The sequence below is a fragment of the Cygnus atratus genome, chromosome 1, assembly GCF_013377495.2.
Source record: "Cygnus atratus isolate AKBS03 ecotype Queensland, Australia chromosome 1, CAtr_DNAZoo_HiC_assembly, whole genome shotgun sequence".
Taxonomy (NCBI): domain Eukaryota; kingdom Metazoa; phylum Chordata; class Aves; order Anseriformes; family Anatidae; genus Cygnus; species Cygnus atratus.
Genome location: NC_066362.1, coordinates 66,170,981 through 66,194,728, shown reverse-complemented (window position 1 = coordinate 66,194,728; position 23,748 = coordinate 66,170,981). Strand labels below are relative to the sequence as shown.

The 23,748-nt window shown below is 41.4% G+C and overlaps 2 protein-coding genes across 5 annotated transcripts in view; one reads left to right on the top strand and one right to left on the bottom strand.

The window, feature by feature from the left end:
- BCL2L13 (BCL2 like 13) overlaps nucleotides 1-11,645 on the bottom strand; it is a 41,016-nt gene extending 29,371 nt beyond the window's left edge. Inside the window, exons 1-2 of one of the 4 annotated variants that reach the window (XM_035550757.2) lie at nucleotides 11,466-11,645; nucleotides 6,433-6,622 (exon numbers count right to left, since the gene is read on the bottom strand). In XM_035550757.2, the coding sequence (XP_035406650.1) occupies nucleotides 6,433-6,553 (121 nt within the window). In that variant the 5' untranslated portion in view covers nucleotides 6,554-6,622; nucleotides 11,466-11,645. Of the gene's footprint in view, nucleotides 1-6,432; nucleotides 7,126-10,475; nucleotides 10,589-10,875 lie in introns of those variants that run through there. The other 3 variants (XM_035550756.2, XM_035550758.2, XM_035550760.2) reach the window with 3 other exon arrangements.
- Nucleotides 11,646-12,875: 1,230 nt separating this feature from the next.
- On the top strand, nucleotides 12,876-23,535 carry ATP6V1E1 (ATPase H+ transporting V1 subunit E1). Its single transcript, XM_035550865.2, has 9 exons — nucleotides 12,876-13,041; nucleotides 15,412-15,477; nucleotides 16,975-17,084; nucleotides 17,574-17,640; nucleotides 19,474-19,563; nucleotides 20,802-20,870; nucleotides 21,262-21,356; nucleotides 22,240-22,327; nucleotides 22,917-23,535. The coding sequence occupies exons 1-9, from the start codon at nucleotides 13,009-13,011 to the stop codon at nucleotides 22,977-22,979; spliced, it is 681 nt and encodes a 226-aa protein (XP_035406758.1). The 5' UTR covers nucleotides 12,876-13,008; the 3' UTR covers nucleotides 22,980-23,535.
- The last annotated feature ends 213 nt before the right edge of the window (nucleotides 23,536-23,748 follow it).

The following is a 23,748-nucleotide window of genomic DNA, read 5'->3' as shown; positions in this document are numbered from 1 at the left end:
CCACATGCAGAATTACTTTAGCTTCTGAAATCCCCTCCCAAACAGTCCGTCACTGAACCATAAATTCCAGAGGGGAGCAAAGTGTTCCTCTTTTTGGTTAACAAACAGAGGCTTACTAGCGCCTTGTCAATCCCCTTAAGGCTGCCTCTTTGAAGGACCGTACCACAGCTTCACAGCAAGCGCAACATGTATACGCAAGCACTAACTCTGATCTTAACCTGCACTTCACCCTGTATATGAAAGGGGTGAAGGTATTCAGAAGAGTTCCCGTTCTCACAGGACTGATGTGACGATGATCACACATGACAAGCTGTCATACTTGATAATAAGCCACCCAGAAAATGGGAGGAAGAGAAATTCCATTGCTACCAGCATACAAAAGAGCTGTTTAGATAATCAGTGCTGCAGTCAATGGTTTCCATCTCGTAACACCCACAACTTTGCAGCTGCTGCTGATTCCAATAGCACCTGACTATTCAGACGTGCCAAAACATCAAAAACCTACCCCTCGTGGATGAGTGACTTTGCACTGTTTGTCCCCCTAATTATCAACGGACTTGAATTTGCTGCATCTCCTGTACATTGACCCCTGGCAGCAAAAATTGCACCCAGTATTGGGAGAATAGTGTATTCCAAGAGCAAAGTTCCTAAGTGGGCAGTATCTTTCTCCTCCTTTATACATCCTCAAAGTCTGTTGGCAAAAAGGTAGAAGAAGACAGTAAAAATAGCTTCTAGTAGGTAAAAAAATCATACGTTCATTCTTTAATATTGCAAATGGTCGCACCAGAAATGATACTTGTAAGATACACAAGTGCTGAATGTTTTCCTACGCTGAAAATACAGGTTTGCCCATTAAAAGCTTTTGCTAAACTGACTCTGAAAAGCCTCTTCCCAACCCAAAGACACAAACTTGTTACACATTCTTACAAGAAGTTAATTTGTTCTACTTTCTATTTATGGAAAAAATGTTCTGTTTTGCACAATTTTGTTTTGTTAGGATTTTGTTTTTCAGGTATATGGAGGTAACCTGCAAAGTAGGGGAAAATGTCTTCTGAAAGTCCCTGTCTGTGCTTGATGATCACTGACGATCAGACACTGTTAGCAGCACTAAACAAATGCAGTACTTCAGTAAGACTCCGCCACTAGGGCCCCTACGGGTCAGTCCCAGTTCAAGACTGACCTGTTCCCCAACCTTCAGCCTCCGAGGAGGAGGGATGGGAAGCCATGCATCACTTGGAGAGCCACCACACCTTATTTGACAGTTTGTGTTGCACTAAATCTCACAAGAGACAACAGGAGCTACAGTGAAAGACTATAATGGTGTTTGCCTTTTTTTTTTGTCTTTCAACAAGAAAGCCTTTGATGTCACAGACTGCTCCCAATTTTTTCTTTTACGCCTGCAATTGTAATGTACCACTATCTCCATTCTCAAGTTTTTCCTGATATTTCTACATCAACTTCTATATAGTAGACATTCAATTAAAAACGTATTTTCAGCATGGCTCCAGCATTTCTCTAATATCTCACACTTTTTAAAATGACAAGAAAAAACACACAATTTCTGCAGTCACTGAGAAGTGACAAAAATGTAAGAAATCTCTTTATAAATGTATTCACTTTTTTCTTTTTAAGGAAAATATTTCCATTACCCCTGCAAACTCCAGAATCCAGACTGCCATACACAGAGGTAGCCCTTGATTTTAAAAGGTGTTTTAAAGCATCCCTTTATAAACCGTAGGAAGGCTTTGCTTTAAATAAACTGAAAGAGTTCAAAAACAGTAAGAACCAACAAGAGACGAGACATTGCCAGCTAGCAGTCTATTTTTCTTGTGGACAGTGAGGAGGCTTAACTAAGTGGGAATTCACATTCCTATCAGGACTAGCTCTTTCTTGTCCAATTCCCACCCCAAGACCTCCCTTTTCTTGCCTGAGCTGAGGAAATAGCTCCTCCATAGCCATGGAGTGGATTGCTCCCACATACAACATGTGGCATTTCAAACTGTGACTTTTCAGCCTAGGTACATATGTTTTGCCATAAGAGTGAAGTTTCTAAGGAATGAAATTAAACACTTAAACTTAAGATACTTCAAAAATGCCTTCATTTGTTACAGACCAGCAATAGGTGCTACGAAGGGTAATATACTCTCTGACAGCCACTCCAACAGTTACCTGAAGATGGAAAATTGCGCAACAACAGCTACCCCACCCGTAACAGTCAAACCACATAAAAGAGATAAAAATGTTACTACATTTGGGATGGCCACCAATGAGTCTTGAGATCACCTAAAATGCACAAATCCTGACCAACTCTGCATACAACAACAGTTCTGGAAAAATAACAAAGCATCTCTTTGCAACCTAATAGATAGGTAAGAGCTTCTACACATTTTAAATGAGTAGACTCCTCTGTTGCCTCAGACTGAATGAACTTGCACAGACGATATCTTATCATGTACATTACATCAGATTTCTCTGACCAATTTATGTTACTCACCCGTCTGAAAATCAACCAAAAAGGAACAGAATTTACTGGTAACGGACTTCAACTTAAAGAAGCTGAACTGGGTGCTATGCAGAATCACTATTCTGCCAAAAGTAGAGTAGAAGTAATCTCTAAAACTATTCCTCAGTTAAGCGTGCTGGATTTTCCTCCAGAGGCACCAAAATCTGCTGCAGAAGACTACCTGAAATCAACCATGGGATACTCTAAAGCTGTAATGTCAAATGATTGTGTTGTCCAATAAATCACTTTCCTTCAAGAGCCTAGAAATCTGCAGATGGTTCTCTCCTTAGTCCCTGCACTGAACAGCGGTTATCTAAATGAAACTTTCAAACTAGTAATCAGATGTTAACTTAAGGATCAGCCTTCTTTGTCTGAACTGTGTTTGTAGCTGTTGTAATTGAAGCCACATTTCTTGCAACAAAATCAAGACTGAGCAAGAGAGCCCAAAGGAAATACAGTGAGGTAATTCTCCATGTAATTTGTCTGAGATTTCTCTTTACTAAATGAAATGTCTCTGGAAACCGCCACTCTAGTAAACTGTATCATGTCTGCAAAAATTGAGCAGCAAATCTTAAAGATTTTACTCTTAGCTGTGTTTTGGAACAGAAAGACATGTCAGAAAAAGCACTCTCTAGCACGAAATACAAGAAAGCAGAGGTTTTAGGGAAATGCCTGTAGCAGGGGAAGGCAGGTGAATGGACAAAAGCATTCGATTTCTCCTACCAGTTCTAGCAGAGATAAAATAACACCACTGTTCTTAGGAAAGACATGTTGTTGTTGGCTTTTTGATCCAGATGCATTCTGTAGTTTAACTGGATTGTATAAGTTTCACTAAAATCTGGGAGACTGCTGTAGGAGGAGTCTCAAGAGAGGTATACAAATACTAACTACACCTGGTGTATCTCATTTCCCCATGTTTTAAATATATATGCAATGGAAAGAGAGAAGATCCTCAACGGGTGATTCAAGGTGGCTATAATTAGGATCCTGCTCTGAACCGCCCTCTAGAGGAGTCTCTTACTCTCCAATAGGGAAGGAGATTGAAGAGATTAACATAATAAGAGTAAAGCCAGCCTTTCTGAATACTCACCATAAATTTATTATATGATACAGAAATCAGACAAAGAGTAAAGACTTACTTGGATCTAAAAAAAAATATACGCAAAAAGAGCGTATCATGTACCAGAGTCAGTATTTCATACAAACGACACGCATAAAACAGAGGAGCATTGTGCAGCTAAACTGGAAATCACCAACAGTCAAACATCACTACTTTGTTTCCCATGAAAAGTCTATCAGCACAATAGCAGACTAAAACTAAACAAGGTAAGTGACAGGTACTCTGTACCAGAATCCTCTCAACTCATAAATCAGCCACAAAGAAAGAAGCACAAGTGACTGGAGTTTTAAAGTGCCACAAAAAAGCATTAAAAAAAAAAGGAATTAAGGGTCAGTCAAAATTTCGGTTCTATGGTAGATGACACCACATGAAAAACACACTGACAAGAATGATGTAGTGTCATATTACTGTTATGCCTCATGCCTTCATTAAGAAAAACAGAAGTTTTCTCTTCCCAATGGGATCCTAAACAACAACGATTCATTTTCATTTACTGGCTTTCACATCTCTTGCTCCAAGCAGGTTTCCCATACCACCCTTGTTACTGTAATACCCAACTACCTTCCAGCAGCACATTAGGCGGTGCAGGTAATATCCATTACAGGCTGCTTGTTCTCTCCCTGCCTCTCCCCAGGGGAGAAGCACGCAGCAGACTGCTTTGGTACAGCTTTCACCAACTGTGCACCAGCCACGTGCTAGGCAACAAGGAGACACGGACTGCATGTAGCTACTTAATATTCAAACAAGATGCATACAGCACTTCAAAGCAAACACATGGCTGCTACCACACAGAGCCTGAGAGTGTAGCTGACTGCTCAATTACAAGCGATGAGAAAAGAAGCAGGCAAAATGATAAAAAGTAAGTGGTGGACAAATTAAAGATGTTGGAAACAGGCAAAGCAGAAAAGTAGCAGGGAAAGTGAGTTTGGAAAGAATGGAATAAATCCTTAAACAGAAGGGTAGTCTTGGCATGGAGTTCAATAAGAGCCTGAAGTCTATCCAAGTCATTCAAAACAGAACGAGAAACAACATGGAAGATGAAAAGTAAGGGAAAATCATTTTATCCACAGTTGTTGATCATGAAGTGGTGAAAACACTGAAAGGGAGATCTAATTACAGCAAAAGATGACTAAGGGAGGAAAGGTTGCATTCACTTTCCGGTCTGGGGAACGAGGGTGGGGGGATATACAGAATTTCCTGTTTAGAAGGGAAGGTTTAGAGCAACGGGGATTACAGCACATTTGGAAACAATTAATACTTTTGAGTATTTTAATTGTATAGTTGTAACATATATTGTTGCAAATTGTATAGTTGTAATATATATTATTGCAAATGCAACTATATCCTGCCGTTACACAAGCAAAAAAATCTAAATAGTATCTGAAAAGTATATTTGTTATCTTTACTTAAGAGCTTAAAAGTCCTCTTAACTGATAATAAATTTTTTATTTAGGCATTTGTAGCTTCGTCTTTATAGTTTTATTATTGCTCTTTAATTCAAATATTTCCTAGAGGTTTCAGTACTAAGGAACTGTCAAAGTGCTTCCTCACAATTTTCAAACATTTCAAAGGTAACAAGAGCCAAATTATAAAAAGAAAGCCTTAAGACTAATTTTCCTTTCTGAACCTTGCACTTACAGAAGGAAGCAGACTCTTCCACAATGTAGCTCTGTACTTACTTGATACATTATCAGTTATAGACCACTTATCCCAGATAGGCTGTTCAGAATGAGATGTTATTACTAAAGTGAGTACTTTCTCCAGCAAATGGTTTTATGAAACAGCATGCTGGCACGAAGGTGCCTCTTCTTTCATGGACTGCAGATGCAGTCAAAGTGGAAGAAACAGACATTTCTTAAACGTATAAAGTTTAGTTTTACACTATAAATAATATAACCAGTACACACTATATGCTATAGTGCCAAACTGATAACATTATTTCTGTCATATCTTTGATGCTCACTTTTCAGGCATTTCTCAGTTCATAACAGATAACTTCAGTAAACGACAGCATACTTTCTCAAATGCTTGCTCAAGAAAAAAATATTCTGAAGACTGTCTTTTTTTCCTTTTTTTTTTTTTTTTTAAATATGCCTTCATCAGAATAAGTTCTGAATCACAGGAACTAGTAGCAATTGAAACATCATCAAGAACTGACAAGCAACCAAAACAATCTTGACAAACAACGTTGTTTAAGTGTTTGCCAACACAAAATAAATGAAGTCTTACTACCTAGAATATGAAACACCATCTATCAAACTTCTTTTATTCTGCTTAACCTCCTGTATGTATAAACTAGTTCTGGAAGAAACATCTGACTCCATGCAGTCCTTGACTCCTTAAAAATAAATGAATAAATAGATGGAGTGTAGGCCAGATTAAGTCTCACATCTCTACGCTACCACTGACTGACAACAACAGAAGCGTTAACATAATTGGGCAAAACTATTTAGTACATGAGATTGCTTAAGTAGTCACTCCAAGTTTATGCTGGTAAACACCACCTCACCCCTGTTTAATTCTACTTGCCTCCAAAAAAGCAAACATGGCCTGATTCTCAAAATTGCTCAATAAAGATAATCCATATCTATCCTTCCTAATCTGAAGACAACTAACAAAACCACTTATTTGCTTCATAAACACTGATCAGCCCTGGCATAACTCAAAATAAAACAGCAATCTAAATAAAACATCTGTTTCCATCAGCATCTCTTCCCATTATTTTAATGGAATAACACAATTAGGAACTAATTGCAAAAATAGTTTATGTAAATAGGTACACGTAAATGCATAAATATGTAGATATTACCTTGAGTTGAAGCAGGAGGATGCTCCTGTGGCTTCTCTTGTGATAAAAGCCCCAGGTAGCTGAGAACTACATATTTTGTTTCATAGTGAAATCCTACAGGCACAGCAGTAGAGGACGCCATCAGGTTGGCTTGCAATGTGTCAGTGCTCTTATTGGGCACGTAGGGTTTTCTCTGGGTTACTGATGAAAACTGTAAGGAAAAAATACAGTGAGGTCTTTTTTGGGTTGTTTTTAAAAAAGTTGCAATGGGTCATGAACTCGTACATAACAAGGAATTACGTAACAATCATGAAGTAATATCCAGAGTTTTGCCTTGATATCCTATGCATTCTCATTTTAATAAGAACTATGCAGAGTAAAACCAAATGCCCTCAAGTCTAGGGCCCTGTCTGACTGCTGTTAGCAGTGGAATTTCTCACTCCTGCTTGGCATACATACTCTCACATTAAAGCAAATTAAATAGTTCCTCGCCATGTGTTGGCCTTTTAAATGCCTCCCAACTCAACCACATACAAATATATGCACGCAGCCGTGCAAAGAGGTTTTAAGGATTCTGAAGCCTCAGTTAACTACAACTGAGAGTAAAAACATCAGCTTCAGGGGAATCTCCCCTCCCCTAAGCCTCAGATGAGTACTTTTCCAATTCTCTGTTTTCTCAAATTCTGTATTATGATGCTCAAGCATTTTAACGCAGAAAAAGTGTCAATTATCTCAACCACGATTGTCTCCAATTCATTTTATTGTTCCAACAGCAATGGAAAACACATGGTCAACACAAGAAATGCCACATTCATTGTAGGGACTGGAAGAACAGATGGTCATGTGTCCTGGATTTCTCACCCAGACATTAAAACTCTTAAAACAGAAATCTGTATCTAACAGCAACGTCTGGTCAAAGAATTTCCCAGTTTCATTATTTGTTTAGTTGCTTCTTCAGACATGCAAATAACATCAGGAAAAACTAAGGCAAAGAGAAAAAAGTAATAAAAAATAATAATTAAAAAAAACATAAAAGACAAGGGGAAAAAAAGAAAAAAAACTCAGAAGCCAACATAAGTGAGGAAAAAAAGCTATACAATTGACCGAAACAAAGTTTGAGACTAATAAGGAGCTAAGGCATGTTGATATTAGGAAGAGTCTGGATAACTACTTCCAACCAACTTGGTACATCAAGTAACAAACAGTAACTGGATCTTGCAGATGAATTTTCAAAATTAAGTTCTCCGTCACTTCAAAGAGTCAGTCCCAAACAAGTAGTAGTAGCTCACACCTGGCCATCAGAAGGGATGCCTAACTGAAAGGCCAACACAAGTGTTCATTCTACAGAGCAGATACTTCACACACACAGAAAGAGCTACAGAGTTTACAAGTGTCAGAGTGCAGCTGTGTTTATAAGAAATACTTAAGCCAAGTTTACAACTTAAAGCAGTGAGGATGAGAAAAACCCTATAGGTACATAGAACGTAAACTGGAACATCCCAAGAGGGCTCCTGATTATACTGGAAATGCCTTGATATTAAGAGAGAACAAGGTTCCCAAACCAAAGTGCAAATGGCAAATGAAACCTCAAGATGAAAAACAATCATAATAATAAACAGAGCAAGCAAAAGAAAAATATTGATCTGTTCAGCTATGCAAAATTTGTAGGCTAACTTTTAACTCCCCTCCTCCCTGGAAAGGAATCCAGCTTAACAGCAGCACAACTCCTTACTGAGCATAAACAGAGCCTCAGCTACACTGCAGCATCATTACCTTGTGAGTAGGTAGCTTGGCACAGAAAAATTGTCTGTCAAACTAAAAGCTCTAACAGGAAAAGAGTTGGTGGAAAATTGGCTAAGCATTCCTTAATCTTCAGTAACTCTACTTTCTGAAACTCATTCAGTATTGAAAACAGGAGGACTCTTTCATGAAGACTATGCTTTGGGAAGCTCTGCCTCTTCTCATGTATTTCAAAATGCTTGAAATGCTTCACCAGGAAGGGTCACTTCAGTCTTTGCTACAGCTTGAACTGAAGTAGTCATTCACACAGGAAAGAACCAATGTTAAAACTTTAAGCCAACGCTCAATGTATCATGCTTCAGAAACATAAGCAGCTATAGCAGAGGATAAACACAGCTTTTCTACAATATACAGCTACCCTTCAGCCGCTGTCACAAACTGAGATTTTAATAAAGATGGGAGATTTGGAAACAACAACTGCTTGGGAGACGATAGGATCATAAACAATAGATGTGTTCTTCAGAGCAGATCAACAGCTGTGATCACCACAGCACCAGATGTAAAAGATACCATTCAGCAAAAAGCGAAAGCTCCCCACTACAGCTTTGTTTTGTTCAGCAGAGATCCACAGTCCTGAAACCAAGGCACTTCCTGCGATGCCTACAAAATGAATGGGAGCCCTTCAAGGCAACTAACAGACCTATCTGGGAAGAGGCAGCCTGTGGGTGGGCCACAGAAATCCAGACACTACGCTGTGCATCAAAGAACAGGTCTGAATACATAACAAACACCATTCTTTAAATCAGAATTTCAAATCAACACAGAGAATGAAAGGAAAAAAATACAGTCTATCAAAACAAGAATGAAACTCCGTATCAGCACAGTGATCCACGTACAACAATGAGGCCTAATTCATGAAAATTTTGGCATGCTTAGCTCAGCACCTCTGGGGGGGGGAGCAGGAGGGAGGGAGGGGGAGAGAGAAAGAGAATCAGACCACAACTTATTTAAATAGTGTCTAATGTTTCCCTGGGAAAGAGTGGAGAAAAAAAGCTTCAGACGTAAAAAAAAAAAAAAGCGACCAGTTTGGTTGATGTATTTGGAGAGGTACTTTTATACTGAAATGACAAGGAAGACTTAAGGAACTTGAATGGAAGAACTGTCTTAAGCTTCACGTAAAACCATATCAGACTGGAAATGTACTTCAGAATTGCTGATCTTCCTTTGAGAGGAGCCCACAATGAAATAACTGAATTACTCATTTTAAATTGTGAATGATTATTTTTGTTTTCAAAAAGAAGTAGACAAATACTGACTCAGATACTGTAAATATTGCAGAAAAGACCATTTTTCAGGAATGAGTGGGTTTAGAACAGGACACACACAGCTTGAAACACCAGACCAGAGGAAGGAGAGCTTTCCATTAGTGGAACAAAATGGAAAAGAGTCCAGAAACTGTTTAAGAGAATAAGACAAACGCTTGTCTGGGAGGTGTAATGGAGCAGGGGAAACAAGGCACCGTAAGAATACATAAGCCTTCAAACCAAGTACAAGGGAGCTACTTCTGGTTAAACAGATTTATTTATTGCCTCTTAAAAAAAAGCTCAAAAATATTATTAATTATTTACTACAAAAAAAAAAATCACCTTTCTTAATTCCTGCACCCTTGGGGGAGAAGAACCTACACTTGTTTGAGATCACTTAGCTCTTTACTCCTCCAGCCCTGCTGTTATTTGTTTTATGTGGGCTGAGCTCCTCAACTGACCCGAGCATGGGAGTTTCAGTCAGACTGACATTTCCTCGCACAATCTGTCACATCCTAATCCACAGGAGAGTTACACGTTGGATAAAGGGCAATGCAAATCTACCAATGAACACGGTGAATATAATCCCTTAGTGAGGGGGCCCAGCTGTGTTTCAGTCCTCTCCTGAAAAATCCTAGTGTGCCCCAAGCTACGCTTACTGTGCATCGTTCAACAACCAAAATGCAATGACGCTGACCAGCGGAACAATTCGCCGACTGCCACTAAGGACTACTGCACATCTATTTGACTGCAGCAGATGAGGGACTTGCTTTATGAGTTTGGAGCTGTAACCTTACAAATTATTTCGTTTATACGCAAAATACCAGGTGGTCAATACCGCTACCAGTTTCTATCGGGTGCACTAAGACCAGTTCCAAAAACAACAGCACAGGCAGAGATTGCCTTCTTTAAAACACCACCACCACATCATCATGACTGTAGCGAGCCCCACTTGAAAACAGTCATTCCAGGGCTGGAAGCAGTTCCCATCTATGGCCCGGGACACTGAGCCTCACTTACCAGCTACAGACTCATGCCAGACCGCTGCTCAGAGTACGTCCCGCTGCTGGAAAGTTATTTCAACGTACGTGTGTTCTCGGTCAGCGAGCGTTCACCCAAGCACAGACAGCAAGGTTGAGGGAGGCAACAAAACCGCCGGAGTTCAAATTGTTTTAGGGAAGCATGCCACTGAAACACTCCCGGGTTTGGGTCATCTTCCTGATACCAGTCCCTGTAGCAGGTAACCTCACTCCCGCTTCTCTCGGTCCACCGTATCCACTCTCCCCTACAGCCTCACGTTCACACGGTGCTCTTTATTCACACGCACCCCATTTCAGAGAGTCGCTTGCAGGACATGCAGCTACATAACCACACCCCGCACCAACACCATGGGAAACGCTCGGGCGCCCCGCAGCCTTACCAGGAGGGCTGTGAAGGGATTCGGGCGAGACCTGCGTGCGCGGGCTCGTCCAGCCGCGCAGCACTTTGCCTCCCGCCACACCTCACAGAGCAGGTAGGGCTTCCAGAGCACCCGACCGCGACCAGGTTGGCAGACGAATCCCTCGGCGTGCTCTTCCAGCAATACACGCCGCTATGACTAAGAGATTGTTTTTAATAAACCGAGGACGACGGGGTTGAAACGTGCCAATCCCTGCTGGAAAGGGATCGATAACGTGTCCATTACTGATCCTCCAGCGGCACTTAACGGGCGCAAATACTGGAAAACAACGCAGCCCTTGACCTGGGCAGGGGCATTAGCTGACTGTAAAAGGAAACGTTAATTAAGCAAGTTTCTAGACAAATAGCTCCATGTCTTTCAGGAACTAGCCCAGGAGTGTACGGGTTCCCCATTTTCCCCAGCCGCCCCGCCCCGCCACGACACCCCCGAGCCCCGCAACACCCGGGCACCGGGTAATGGCCGCCCCCCCCCCATAACCGCTGCGGGAGGGGGCGGCAAACACAGAAATAAACGCACGCCAATAAACCGCCCCGCCCCCGGCCCCTGCTCACCTGCGGCGGCGGCGGAGGGGGCGGGGCCGGGCCGGGCCGGGCCGGAGGCCGCCTGCGGGGGGCGGGGGGGTGAGGGGGCGAACGCCCGCGCCGGGCGGTGAGGGCTCGGCCCTAATTTGCCGCCGCCGCCGCCATGATGGAGGGGCGGGGGCCGCCGCGTCACGGCGCGCGCGTCCTCTGCGGCGTGGGGCGGGCTGCGCGGCCGCGTCATGCGCCGGGGGGAGGGGGGGAATGACGCAGCGGCAGCGGGGCCGGGCCGCGATGGGGGGGCTTGCCCCGGGGGGGCGGCGCCTTGCGTTACTGCGCTGCGAGCGGTTACGCGGGTGGGAGTTAGAGGGTTTGGGGCTCGCTGAGATGAAAGTTACGGGTGTTTGTGTAATGCGTGCTTCATGCCGAGGGGAAAAGGGCTCGTGAGAAATTGAGCAAGCAGAAATAAGCCGGGGGAAGCGTGGATGTGGCGCACACGACGCGTGAAGCTGGTGTGTAAAGCACAGTGTGGTTTGCTCCGGTGAAATGTGCCCGCAGAATGCAAACAGAAGCGTCCAGCCAGTCAGAGTCAACATGTACTATTTATTACAGGTGACAGAGGTTGCTTTAAAACTTGTCATAAAGTGAACACAGAAGCAGTAACGAAACCCAGATGAGTCAGCACATCATGTGGAAATGGTCCTGAGTCGTTCTCGATCGGAAAATGGCAGGAGGCGATAATACAGAGGCTGTGACCCCCCCCAGTGTACTGTAATGAAACTGGTGCTGCAGTCGCTAACCCTAGAAAGTGCGCCCAGCCCCAGAGGCCCCATCACAACGCTTCCCATAAAACACCCCCAAAGCCCCTGACCTCACACCCCACTCAGTAACCCAGTCCTTCCCCTCACGAGGACTCCCTGTGGCCTTGGGGTTTTCTCTTTGTGCTCGTTAATCCTACACCGCATCTCAGGCACACATGAAGGACAGCTTTGCTGCCAGTCCAAACCTGAAAAATGCCAGTCCAAACCTGAAAAATGTGAGATTTCATAAATAGTATTTCCCAACTTTACACAGCTGGCAGCTGAAAGTGACCTTGAGATACCGAGAGCCTCCTATGATGAGCCTAAGGCATTGCAAAAAAATAAAAAAAAAACACATACACACAACACTTCAGGGTTTTCTAAGCACGCTTCTCTCAGTGTTTAATTTGACTTGAGAGACTAAATTAATTTTTCTCGGAAGCAGCTCGTTTCTTAACGGAAGCACGGTAAATATTTCTGTTCCGCCGGCCACGAAGCGCCCCCAAGCCGGGAGCGGGGCAGGGCGTCCCGCACCCACCACAAGATGGCGACCGGGAGCCGGCGCGACATGGCAGCGCACGGCCGCAAGCCCCGCCCCTCCCCGTGACGCCAGCGGGCTCCGGGGCTCCAATTGGCCTGGCGGAGCGGAGCGGGCGGGGCGGAGCGACGCGGCGGTGGCAGCCGTGACCCGAACCGGATTCGATTCGATTCGGTTCGGTTCGCGTTGGCCGCCGGCTCCCCGCAGCCCCGCCGGCTCCCCGCCGCCCGCCGCCGCCATGGCGCTCAGCGATGCCGACGTCCAGAAGCAGGTGGGGGCCTGGGGGGCTGCTGGGGGCGGGGGGACGGGGTTCGGGCCCAGCTCCGAAACGGGGGCGGGGGGAGAGGTTTTACACGGGGATCTCGGTGGGAAAGGGGGGTGATGAAGAAAGTGGGTTTTTATTTTATTTTTCCTTGGTGGGGTTGGTTGGCCGTCCACTGATAAACTTCAACTGAAGCCTTTTGAGGGTGTGTTATTGCCAGATCATAACGAGAGGGCACGTGAGTGGTCATCTGTACCATCCACAGTGCTTAACTGTGCTTCCAGGCAGATAAATGCACTACCCTGCATACATACCATCTCGGATATTTCTCTTTAAGGCTTTTTCACCTTTTCTACACATCTATCCTAAACCAAATTAGCGGTCGCTTAGCCCTTTTGTGTGGCCTTCAGCTCTCAGATGCCCTTTTCAGTTCTGTGTCCCAAGCAGAGCAGTGCAAAGCAGCTCCTGTGATGGAAACTTCCAGGGCTGAAGGCCGGCTGCGGACGCTTCCCCCTGGGTGAGGGCACTCTGTCCTTATTGACAGTAAACAGGGCCCCTGCCTAAAAAACTGCTCCTAGCCAGGCTGAAGACGGCGTGCGCTGTTAAAGGCTGCACGGATCCAGTCGGTGCTGGCCAGTGGGGCTCCTGCAGGTGATGGGCAGATCTGCCAAGTTCTACATGTCCTTTGCATCAGAAGTGCTTCGTGTCTCACTTTCTCATTCAGTAAACATAGTCTCTTGGCAAGGAAGCATCACATTGAAAGTAAAATCAGTAGGTCATCTATCTCCAAAAGGAGAATTGTGGCGTTACATTCCCTTGCATTTTATTTGGAACGCTTGCTGCTTGTATTTTTTTACTTCCTCTCCCATGAAGATTATAAAAATAAAGGTGACTTGCTGTGGTCTTGCTCAGCTGCCGTGGGTGTGAACTTCAAAGGTTATTTCAGGATCTGTGGATACACTAAACACCCAGTGCCAATAGAATTTCACACCTGCAACTTGCCTGTTGTTGCACTATTGAACCTGGGGTGATCCTGTTGACTGGAAAAGAGAATGCTGCTGATAGCACCACAGTTCTACATGTGCATAAATCCCGGTATGAACCTACCAGATGATCCTCTGAAGTCTTAACTACTGACCATGGTGCTTTCACTAATTTTCACATTGAAAATCATCTCTGTTTATCACTCTTAGATTTACTTGCTTTCTTCCGTCAACAGTGTTTAATCGATTGTTACATCTAATATCTTTAGGTCTGGAAGCCTCACTTAATATCTCTTTTCATTCCTATGAAGAACAAAACGGGATTTCAGTACAACAGACTGCGAAAGGAATAACAATGTTCGGTCTCACCAGACATGGCAAAACAGATGACATACCACCTTGCTTCCATCCTATTCTGCTTTGTTATACAGAGGACATTTCTTGAACATCTGAAACTGTTTAAAGTACTCTTCCAAAATTTGGAAACTAAACTGGAGGAAGTCACTCAGTAATAGAAGGGTTACTGCTGCTGTAGAAAAGTCCTTAGTTTCCTTCCACACCAGGGTATTCAGTGAAATTATTTACATGTTTTATCTGCCTCTCTTGTCATTTCTGAAATGCAGATAGATCTAAAGCTTGATTTGATCAGCCATCAGATCAGACAAGTGGGATAAGAAACTGACCTTGAGGTAGACTCACACTTAGAAGTGTTGCAAACTGGAATTAAAATAAAAATTGTTCACCTGATTTTGAGGATGTAGATACTATTATTCACTTCTTCCACTGTACATGCCTAAAATCTTCCGCTTGTCTGTTCACTTCTGGTTTTTAGTTTATATGGGCATGGTGCTGTCAGCGCATTGGTTCAGTAATCAAATTGGCACCTGTCTTATCTCTTTAAAATGTCTCATTTCAGATTGTATGAATTATATATGAGATTATATGAATAGAATCTTTCATGCAAGTTTATTCAGACCAGATTGAAAAGTGTCTCACCACTAAGTGCGAGCAAAAAGGAGGGTTTCATGGTCCACTTGAGTGTACGGTTCGCTCCATCTGCACTTGGAAATGGCTGTACAGTTAAAAGTTGCCATTTGGTTGGGCAGTGCTCTAGGTTTGAACCTAAATTTAAGCCTGGTCACAGAATGGAATAAGATAAATAAGCAGAACTTAGTATAATTGGTTTCCCTGTCTTTGAGCTCTTTGACCTGTGCTTTATAAAAGTGTTTCAGGATGCTTTCAAAAAGTTTCTTCAAGCTGAACTTGTTAGTGTGTATCTCTCTCTAAAGCAGCATGTGATATACTTGATGTGGTCTTGATCAACTGGTGCTGCAGGGAATATATTTCTTCCCATCAATATCCTTTCCAACAGAAAATGTTTTCTCTCTTATTACAGATCAAGCATATGATGGCTTTCATTGAACAGGAAGCCAATGAAAAGGCTGAAGAAATAGATGCAAAGGTAAAAATGGAAGTTCAATGTCAGTAAGTGCAAAAGGAGAACTGCCTCTGACATCCTGGTTTAATAGTTGCAGTCTGAGCAGTCTTAGAACATTTCTGTAAAGTACAATTTACTTTGCATTCAGTTATTATATAGCAAAAATGGTGCTACCAGATAAAGTTAATGTTTGCTAACTTCTGTGAAATCAGAACAAAACTACTGAGTTGGATCTGCCCTTTTGTCCAAGTTTTCTTCGTGGTTCTTAAATGTGAATTTATTCCTATCCACGTTCACTCACTGTTTTCACACAACCAGGAGCACTGAAGGGTAATGTGAATAGACTAAAGTAAGTGGAACACCTTTCCCTACCTCCTGTTTATAATTCTAATTTTTGCTTGATTTCCATAGCATGTTAGGCAGAGACATTAGTAAGAAATTGAAGCGAGGATGCTAATAATCTAGCACAAATGTTCGTTCATGCACAAAAATGAAAAAGGTGAAAGTTAAACTGTCTGAATTGTTTTGATGAAAGCTTGTTTTGTAAACTCTTTCATAACTGTACCTGAACCTGTGTAGCCACCTGCAGACTTCCTTCTAGGTGTGTTTTAGTAGGTGTCCTGGGAAACTACATCATAAATTTATATTTAAGGCACAAGTTGAACTCTTTGTGGAGTTCTTCACTTAGGCTAAACCACAAGACAATGAGTTTGATATTAACCTGGTGATAGAATATGGTTGTTCATTGAAGTAGGAGTAATGGTGCCTTATGACCCTAACAATCTGCATTATACTGACACTAAAATATATGCTGAGTCCAGTACAAGCAAGATGTATTACTATTAATTTTTATCTCCCATAAACTTTTTGATCAGCAGAACTGTTTAATAAGTTCTAAATCAGGTATTGCTGTTTATCTCCAAAGACAAGTCAGAAGTTGAGATTGGATACTACGGTATAAGAAAACTTCCCATGTGTTTGTGGTTTCATATGCTAACGGGCTAGGTTTTATGAAAACGTAATAGCTATACTGTCAGTCTCCTTGTGTAAGAATTAAGAATTACTTATAGTAACATACTTTGTGGACTCCAAGCGCTGGCTGGGTTATTTTAGGTAGAACCTCTTGTGGACAGAAATGAGACTAATTCTGTTTAAAAAGAAAAAAAATCATGCCTGGAGCTCAGATAGAATGAATTGTATTTCCTGACAGTGCATACTGTATCTGTTTTGTAATTGTATGCCTGAGGAATAAATAGTGCAAGGAAACATGTTAATCAACAGAGATATACTGATGAAAAAAGTGTATCTTAGCAAGGTTTGAGCTCAGAAGTTCAGTGGGACACATACTGAGTTCCCTTTGGCTTGCGTGTTGGTTGAAATGCTTTGTTTATGTGGAACCATAAATTGTATCACCCTACCTTATCTGTAAATGCATTCTTAAAGCATGGCCATTTCATTTGATTCTGTTTTTTTCAGCCCAGGGAATCAATTTCCGCTTCAGTTATTTAATTTTTACTGTAGGCAGAAGAAGAATTCAACATCGAGAAGGGTCGCCTTGTTCAGACACAGAGGCTGAAAATCATGGAGTATTATGAAAAGAAGGAGAAACAAATTGAACAGCAGAAAAAAATGTAAGTTACTTCGGTTAGATGGTTGGCTTCAGAGCCTGAGCTCTCATTTTATTACTAATTTCATATAAAACCATTTTTCCCTTGCACATGGGCAAATTGTAGCTAATGTATTGAGCTCTAATTGTGAGGTTCTAATTCTTCTGGGGAGTAATTATCCAGGGTGAGCTACAATAGTATAACTGGTAGGAGGTGTGGTGAAAGAATCTTTCATTTTTCTTTGTGTGGTTAATGTCTAAAACTCTACCCTGGTTTATTACTGTGGGAGAAATGATTGTGTTAGGTTTAGTTTTGGTGGGTCTAGTGCAGTATGGGGTTCTGCATTATAATCGTTTGCATGGATTCGGAAACAGGTTCAGACGGTTGAACAGGCTTTGTTATTAAACAGGGTGGTATTGTTATCTTTAAATGTAAAATATACAGTTGAACACTGACAGAACTCCAACATTTAAAGTCTGATGGACTGATTCAACTTTGTCATGAAACTTGCAGTCAGATGTCCAACCTGATGAATCAGGCAAGACTGAAGGTCCTCAAGGCAAGGGATGACCTTATTGCAGTGAGTATCTTTGTAGTAAAGACACAGAGGTTCTATTCCTACCATCTGTTGGGAAATGATCTTATCCATATTCTAAAGAAAAATATGATTTGTGATTGAGTAATATTTGCTTCAACATATGTTAGCTAGCTTTCCCAGTTAACCTGAAAAGTCTTTAAAGATTTAGTCTGGCTTTACTAATCTGCTTTAGCTTATTTTCAGTTTCTATTGCCTGTTCTTTTTGGGAAATCCAGCTCTCTGCCAAGAGCATTGCACTTACTAGTTGTATGTATCATTTAGACAATAGCTTATTTCATTAAAGAACAGAAACCTCTTGCACGGTTTGTGGAACTTGAAGTTCTGTTTGCATGATGTAACATCTGTTCATTAAAGCTGGTGTGGCTTAAGCAAGTAGGTTTAAAACACCACTCACTGTTTTTTTTTCTGTCACCTTTAGTGGCCCCTAGTATATGGAAAGGTTTGCTTCTTGTTTTAGTGGGTGACTGATCTGTGTGTGCATGAGTAGGGTGAGTGATCATTTACCAGAGCAGGCTACCTTTAGTCTTAGTTTAGCCTTACACCACGTGTAGTGTATTCTCATTTTGCTTATTATACAGCTTGCAGGTTTCCTGTCACTGCTTTTCTTATCCTGTCTCAGAAACAGTTTGAGTGTTCTGTATTTTAGCTAGATGGTGCTGTTGAGCTGTTGGAAAAACTGCAAGACCTGTAGAAACCAAGTATTAAAAAAAATGGTAATGTTGCTCGAGTCAATGCTGCTATGAAAAAGGAGAGTTAGCAAAAGAAAATGGCCAGTTTATTGGTTCTTCAAACCTAGTTTCAAATTTTTAATTGTATTTACAGTGGGAAGAAAAGTGGGTGGCTAAAGAGCTAACTCTATTGTGATAGTCTCTGCTGGGTAATCTCTTCCTCATTTATCAGCTGACTCAACCTCATGCTTCTGAGTAATGCATAACACTCTTCCTTATTTTAAAACCTTTGAAGTCACATGCTGCTACCTCTTTCTTCCCTTATCAGATCTTTCGCCTCCTTTGTGAACAATAGAGAGGAGCACTTCCAGAAATGCTGTGTTATTCTAGAGTGGACAGTATAACTAGATTTGACCGCGAAGTTGAATTGTGATAGTCTTATATTTTACTGCTGATTGTGTTAACATGCACTCTTCTCTTAAACTCCACAATACAGGACAGTAAAGAAGGGTTTATACCAAATTTTAAAATTCCTTTATCTGAAGTAATTATAATTATGGTTCAGTTCTAGGAGCTTTCTGAGTCGATTCAAATTTCTTCAAAATTCAGTCCCATCTGATGTTGATTTGCAGAATAAAGACATTCAGAAACAACTACTTCAAATTAAAAATAAGCTTTCAATTTTGAGTTTCTACTTGCATTTACTTATGATTAAAAATATCAAACCTGAATGTTGTTAGGTGTAAAGATAGGTTAGATTTCTTTACTTGACTACAAAGCTGAAAAGGTTAGTTATTTGGACAACTATATTAGTTAACATTAGGCAACCATTTATAACGTATTTAGTTTGTGTGAATTAATGTTATAAATACCATCATTTTACTACCGAGGTCCCCCTTTTTCATGAAGAAAGAATTGTTGTCTGGATATATTGGGTTCGGATCAGGGCAGGGAGGGGGGAACTGTTTGGAAAGGATGTTGTGCCATGCACATAGATGAAGGTCTAGCTTGGATGAACACCAGCTGGAGTGTACGTTTACGTGTTGGCAGGGTGTGATAGCTATAATAGGAGTACTGAAAGTTGGTAGGCATGAAACCAAATGCCAAACAGATGGGCTCTGCTGATCTGATTTTCTTCTGAATGTAGGATTTGCTGAATGAGGCCAAGCTAAGACTTGCCAAGGTGGTGAAGGATACTGCCAGGTACCAAATACTGCTGGATGGACTAGTTCTACAGGTAAATATTTAAATCGTACCAAATAGATGATTGCAGCTCTGTCCTCCCGTGCATCTTTCTTCAAACATAACCAACTGTAGATGTTACAGTTGTATTGGAATCTAGATCAAAAGTTGCTGGATGATCTTTGAGTTTTAAACATCACTTCTGCTATATCTTTTGATCTTAGATTCTGAGCAGATAAAGCTGCAGTTTATTTTGTGGTATAGAACCTAGTAGACCAAGCAGCTGGCTCCCATTATAAGAATGGTTGCAGATGTGCACACATACGTTGTAACATGCACATTTAGGATGCACACTTTAAACTTCTGTCGTAATTAGTTGGAATGAGTCGCTCAAATGCACCTTTGACTAAAGCTGTTCCTTCAAGCCTAGAAGTCAGTAGTTACCTGCAAAGCTAGTCCTGGCTGTGACAAATTTACTACATTATGGTGTGCATTCATGACACATACAAAGATAAATCTAAGCTTTGCTTACCAGTCCATCCTCTAGCTCTGGAACTTCACTGCTGGAAATCTAGTAAGTGTTGGCTAGGGTCACGTGTGCAACCACTAGTGCCACCCTCTGGTACGATCAAGTCCTTTTGCCATAAACTCACAGAAACCAGCCACAAACTCTCCTGTCTGTAGTTTAATGACAGAATGTTCTTAATAGTGTTCCCTTCCAGCTGGTGCTTCCAATTCAGTATTTTTGTTTCCTTGTCACACTTAGGTCTGCTGCTGCTGTATATCAAAAAAACCTGTCTTGTTCGTGCAAGCTGGCTGTTTCTGTCTTGGCTCATTAGATTTGATCCACTGTAGTACTCGCATGTTGCTACAGGAACTGCAAGGCTGGAATTATTAGAACAGGCACCTGAAATTGCAGCCTGTCTTCTCCAAGAATGAGCAAGCTGGCAAGCTGACACTCTGGTTGGACAGCAACGATCCTTACACACACATGTACATTATCTGAGCAACTCACTCCTGTGACAGACACGTTTAGTTGCACTTGAATCCCAGACTTTAAGCTAACACAAGAAAAACGTGATCTGTAGTTGCAGGCTCTCCCAGATATCATTGCCATCCTCTCAGAATGTCTGCATGGGGTGCACTTGCAAGCAAAGAACTCATTAAAATGAGTTAACATTGTCAGGTTTTGTTTTTCAAATTGATCAGCTCCTTTCCTTTCTTGGAGTTAAATAATTCTAAGACAATTAAAATGTCAGTTTTCTGATACTGTAACGGTTATCTTTTGTACAGGGATTCTACCAGCTGCTTGAGCCCAAAATAGTCGTTCGGTGCAGGAAACAAGATCTCCCTATGGTTAAGGTAAGACACCTAGAATTATGACAGTATCCTTGCTCATGAAGGCTGAGACCTGATTGCAAATATTTGCTGCTCAGATCCCATCTGTGTGACAGGAAAACAACTGAAGCATGTTTTCAAGCTGCACTTCTGTTGCAGGTACAATGCAAGACAGCAAGTATGTGCTTCAAGTCAGGGATCATTTCCTTGCTTGGGTATTACTTAGGAAACTTTAGACATTGCTACAGCATTAATAACAATTGTTTTTGGCTCAAAAGCTGTACTAAAATTTGCTTAATTAAAAAAAAAAAGCCCCAATTCCTTCATTTTAATTCCTACAAATGAATAAGCAACCAAATCCAAGCGATGTGCTATTGTTTATCAATGTTAATTGGAGGTTTATCTTGTGTCGTAGGCTGCTATACAGAAGAGCATTCCAATCTACAAAAATGCCACAAAAAGGGATGTGGATATTCACATTGACCAAGACAACTTCCTGCCAGAGGAAATGTAAGCAAAATGGGAGTCCCTTATAGAGAGTGCTAACTTAAATTGCAAGCTACAGCTCTTACTAGGACAGTCTTGGAAAATTATGTATGTAATATCCCTGCAGTGTCTACTGCTGTTCTAGTGGAATTTGGCACTTCTTTCTCTTAATCAAGTACAGATTCTGTAGCTTCCTCCAGAGAAGCACTGTCTCAGTCAAAACTGTCAATAAAAGTTTTGTGCAACCTCCAGCCTGTTCCACAGTATTGAAGTATACAATAACTGTGTGTAGAAACTTAACTAACTGTTGTTTTTCTTTAGAGAGGGAGAATGCAAATGTAGCTCTGCTTTCTGTCTCAAGAGGAAGCAAACTGAGTCATAAGGAATTATGTTTGGTGTTGCAGCATAATGACTTGACGGGGTTTGTGTCTGTTAGGTCTCGCAAGGCTTTATTTCCATATAGTATGATAAAGAACGTGGAACAAAACTGTATATTCTGAAAGTCAGGGATCGTTTTTTTATGTATGAACAAGCAAACAAAGCTTCTAGCACTCTTCTTCACTTCCCAAAACCTAAAAGTGTTCTATTAATAATAAAATACAGAGTCTGAAGCTGTTTTGATGTGACAAATTTCATAGCGCTATTTGTATTTAGATCATGCTAATGAGTATCCTCGTATGTAGCTATGGTACCCAGTAACTGAAGATGCTCTGCACTACTACTTTGCTGCATCACTTTGTGCTTACTCTCATTAAGGCAGGATCAAATGTATTTATTTATTTAACAAATGAATACCTACACCTCTGGCTTTTCTATAAGAACTCATTTGGGGTAATGTCTCTGCCAAATTATAGCTTTGAGACGTATCATAGCTGTCATGACTTTTATGTTTACTTTCCCTTTCTAGTGCTGGAGGTGTTGAAATTTACAACAGTGATGGTAAAATTAAGGTTTCTAACACCCTGGAAAGTCGGCTGGACCTTGTAGCTCAGCAGGTGAGTTTTTCTCACAACCAAGGTGAACAAGATGTAATTAGCTAGTTTTGTCTTGTAATTAAATCCTTGTGTTTTCAGTGCACGGTAACAGTCCCAATAGTGTGTGGGGTCAGATTTTCAGTATGGGTGACAAGAAGTTACTTTTGAATGGAAAGAAACAAATTACCTGCTGCTTGTGCTTCTCTACAACAAACATGGCTTTTCCCAAAAATGATACCTTTTGGACTAAGCATCAGCATAAAGATCTAGAAGTTATGGTACCAAAAGACACTGATGACTATACTGCAGTCAAGATGTTGAAATACTGAGTTTAACTTTAATTTCTGAATTCCGCTTGAGTACTAGAAACGTTGGCTGAAACCTTGTATTATAGCTGAAATTACTAGATCTTGCATCTCTTCCTTGTGATGCAGTATAGGTAGTCCTTTAATTTATAGACTAGCAGGCAATATGTGATCAGATAAAGGCTTCAGAAAACACAAATGAATTGACTTCTCAATTTAGAAGACTAGCCTAGCTATCAAACTGCCCGCAACAAGGAATGCTCGGCAATAGTATTGCATATAACTGATGTATTCTTCCTCAACAGATGATGCCAGAAATCAGAGTGGCTCTCTTTGGTGCTAATGCCAACAGGAAGTTTTTGGACTAAACCTCTATAAGAGAAGGTGGGATCTGTTCCACTGCCATACCGAAGGGATGCAAAAGCATCTGCTAATTCGAAGTCTTGAAATGTAACATTACTGTGTCATCCAATATCTCTTCTTCAGTGGAATAATTTCGCGTACCTGCTGTGCTTAGCCTCTCCACTTGTGGTTAGAATGTATAGCTTAAAGGATGTGAAGACATGTATTCATCCAAAAGTGACACTAGAAAATGGAGGCATTTGGGCTCTTTGCTTTCCTTGCGCTGTTGTGGCCCTGTAAAGACCAGTGGTCCGTTTAGGGTCACTCTCTTTGCTTTGGCCTCACCTCTTTCAAGTTGTCCAATCTGTGACGTAAATTACTGTGCTGCCCATGGGAAATCCCTTTTCATTTAAGGTCTTCAGTGTTACAGAGGGCATGCATTCCTTCCCAGGGTTAGTAGTTTGATTCATGTTACTTGATCAGGCAATTTTCTGTTCTGTATATGTGATTTAAAAAAAAAAAAAAAAAAGCCTGAGCCTGTAAAACTTTATTTATTAAAATAAAAATGCGTGTGTGTATGGAGTTCCTTGTAGTTTCTCTCTGGAGGATTGGCAACAGCCTTTGAAAAGTGTGCTTGTGTGTATAAGGACTTACTACTTGTAGGTTCTCTGTAATAACTATTCTGTGAAGCTAGAAGTCAAGCTTGTGGAGACTGTAAAGCTAATTGCTTGAGTAGTGTTGGACTGGAGGCAAGTCTTTTGCATAAGACTCTACTATGAGCTCCAGTCTTCCTAA

Bases quoted from the DNA above. Each gene is read 5' to 3' on its own strand.
- ATP6V1E1 (XM_035550865.2), top strand. From the start codon at position 13,009: ATGGCGCTCAGCGATGCCGACGTCCAGAAGCAG. The intron at 17,085-17,573 runs GTAAGTTACTTC...TGAAACTTGCAG, and splicing joins ATTGAACAGCAGAAAAAAAT to TCAGATGTCCAACCTGATGA. The intron at 20,871-21,261 runs GTAAGACACCTA...CTTGTGTCGTAG, and splicing joins AAGATCTCCCTATGGTTAAG to GCTGCTATACAGAAGAGCAT.